A 1737-nucleotide genomic window follows, 5' to 3' on the forward strand; every position below is an offset into this window, starting at 1 on the left:
TTTTCTTCCTCCTCCATCACCACCTCCTCCTCCTCTTCCCCCTCAATCTCTACCTATTTTTCTTCCTCCTCCATCACCACCTCCTCCTCCTCTTCCCCCTCAATCTCTACCTATTTTTCTTCCTCCACCACCACCACCTCCTCCTCCTCTTCCTCCTCCTCCTTCACTATCGCTCCATCTTCCTCCTCCTTTACCTCCTCTTCCTTCTCCTGCTGCTGCTACCGCCAAAATACGTAGACCTGCTGCTGCCATTGCTATGACAACCGGCTACTCAACTGCAGCAGTTACTGCTGTTGTTGCAACTGTTTCTACCATTCTTTTCTTTTCTGTTTCTACCATACTTTTCCATGACTACGGTTGGCGGTCAGTCACATCACACCTCGGCCTCTTCCCCCTCCCTGCCTCCCCACCTTCCCTCGGTCTGGTCAGAGCACAGATATAGCTGCAGTAATGCAGGCAGCTACGCAGACAAATCGAAACTGCAAAACGGAGCGCTCGCTCGTTCTCGGAGTGTCTCCGAAATTTGATTTCTGTATCCGGGTAGAGCTGCAGCTGACGCTACTTAACCCTCACAGTATGCTCTGCTCTGACCAGCATACGCGACTGCGTATTGATTGCATGTGCATATATATATATATCTTCACACCTGCCCGCAGGGTGGAGGTGGTAGTAGTGGTGGTGGGGGTGGGCTGGTAATAATTGGTAGTACGCTCACTCGTCATGTAGTCAACTGTAGATCCGCTGTGGCGTGATCGCCAGCATGTAGGCAGCGAGGGAGTGGGTCAGTGGTCTTGTTTTGACGGTAGATTTGTATCGGGTCCAATTTTGCAGTCACCTTGCTCGCGTGTTTCCTCGCGCTGCATACGTGTAGGCATGTATTACCGCCGGCGTGTCGGTGCGCGTCGGCCCGTGTGCACTGGCCCGCATTTGGCGATAGATTTACAATGCGCAGATCGCTCCTTGACCGCATTTTGACCATGTGTTAGTCGTATTTTGACCATGCAATTCTATGTTGACTGCATTGACTATGATGACGGTGATGACGATGTAGTGACCATGCGATAACCGTGCAATGACCTTTCAATTGCCTTTCAATGACCTATCATTGACCTGGCAAAGATCACGTGACGACCTTATAATGACCCTTCGATGCCCTTTGAATTGCTGTTCAATGACCTTTCATTGATCTTTTAATGACCTTTCAATTGTTGACCGCGCGATGACCATATGTTTATTGTCCGGCAGGTGGCTTTGCGATCGTGTTCCTCGTGCGCGGCGGAGTGACAAACAAGAGGCTAGCCCTGAAGCGCATGTTCGTCAACAGCGAGCTCGACCTGTCCGTAATGAAGCGCGAGATCCAGATCCTGGTGAGAGGGGATGGCGTGCGCGAATGCTCCGTTGTTATGAACGACCGCTCGCTAACGTTGACATTGGCAGCGATAATTTAAATTTTCAATCTGACAGTGGTAATATTTACTCGTCCTTTTCACCAACTTGTTTTTCCACTTACCTGCTGTATATGGCAGTGCATGCTTTAAGTATTATATATGTGTATATATATATATACTAGCTATTACCCGTCCTCCAGACGGGTTTGATTAGGGTATGATTTGAGGAAGGCGGTTTAACCATTTTTATTTTTGAAAATATCATTCTGGTACGAAGCATTATTAATAAGTCAAATTTAAAAAAAAAAGCAAAATGCATTGAGTAGTTTTGAAGATATATGTTCTTGAA

At 47.7% G+C, this 1737-nt stretch overlaps 1 protein-coding gene across 1 annotated transcript in view; it reads left to right on the forward strand.

Annotated features, from left to right (window-relative positions):
• Positions 1-1737, forward strand: part of LOC106813843 (AP2-associated protein kinase 1-like) — a 32518-nt gene that overhangs the window by 5040 nt on the left and 25741 nt on the right. The window contains exon 3 of the mRNA XM_014818073.1: positions 1246-1367. Coding sequence (XP_014673559.1) covers positions 1246-1367 — 122 coding nt within the window. The remainder of the gene's footprint in view (positions 1-1245; positions 1368-1737) is intronic.

The sequence above is a fragment of the Priapulus caudatus genome, unplaced genomic scaffold, assembly GCF_000485595.1.
Source record: "Priapulus caudatus unplaced genomic scaffold, Priapulus_caudatus-5.0.1 Scaffold834, whole genome shotgun sequence".
Lineage (NCBI taxonomy): Eukaryota > Metazoa > Priapulida > Priapulimorpha > Priapulimorphida > Priapulidae > Priapulus > Priapulus caudatus.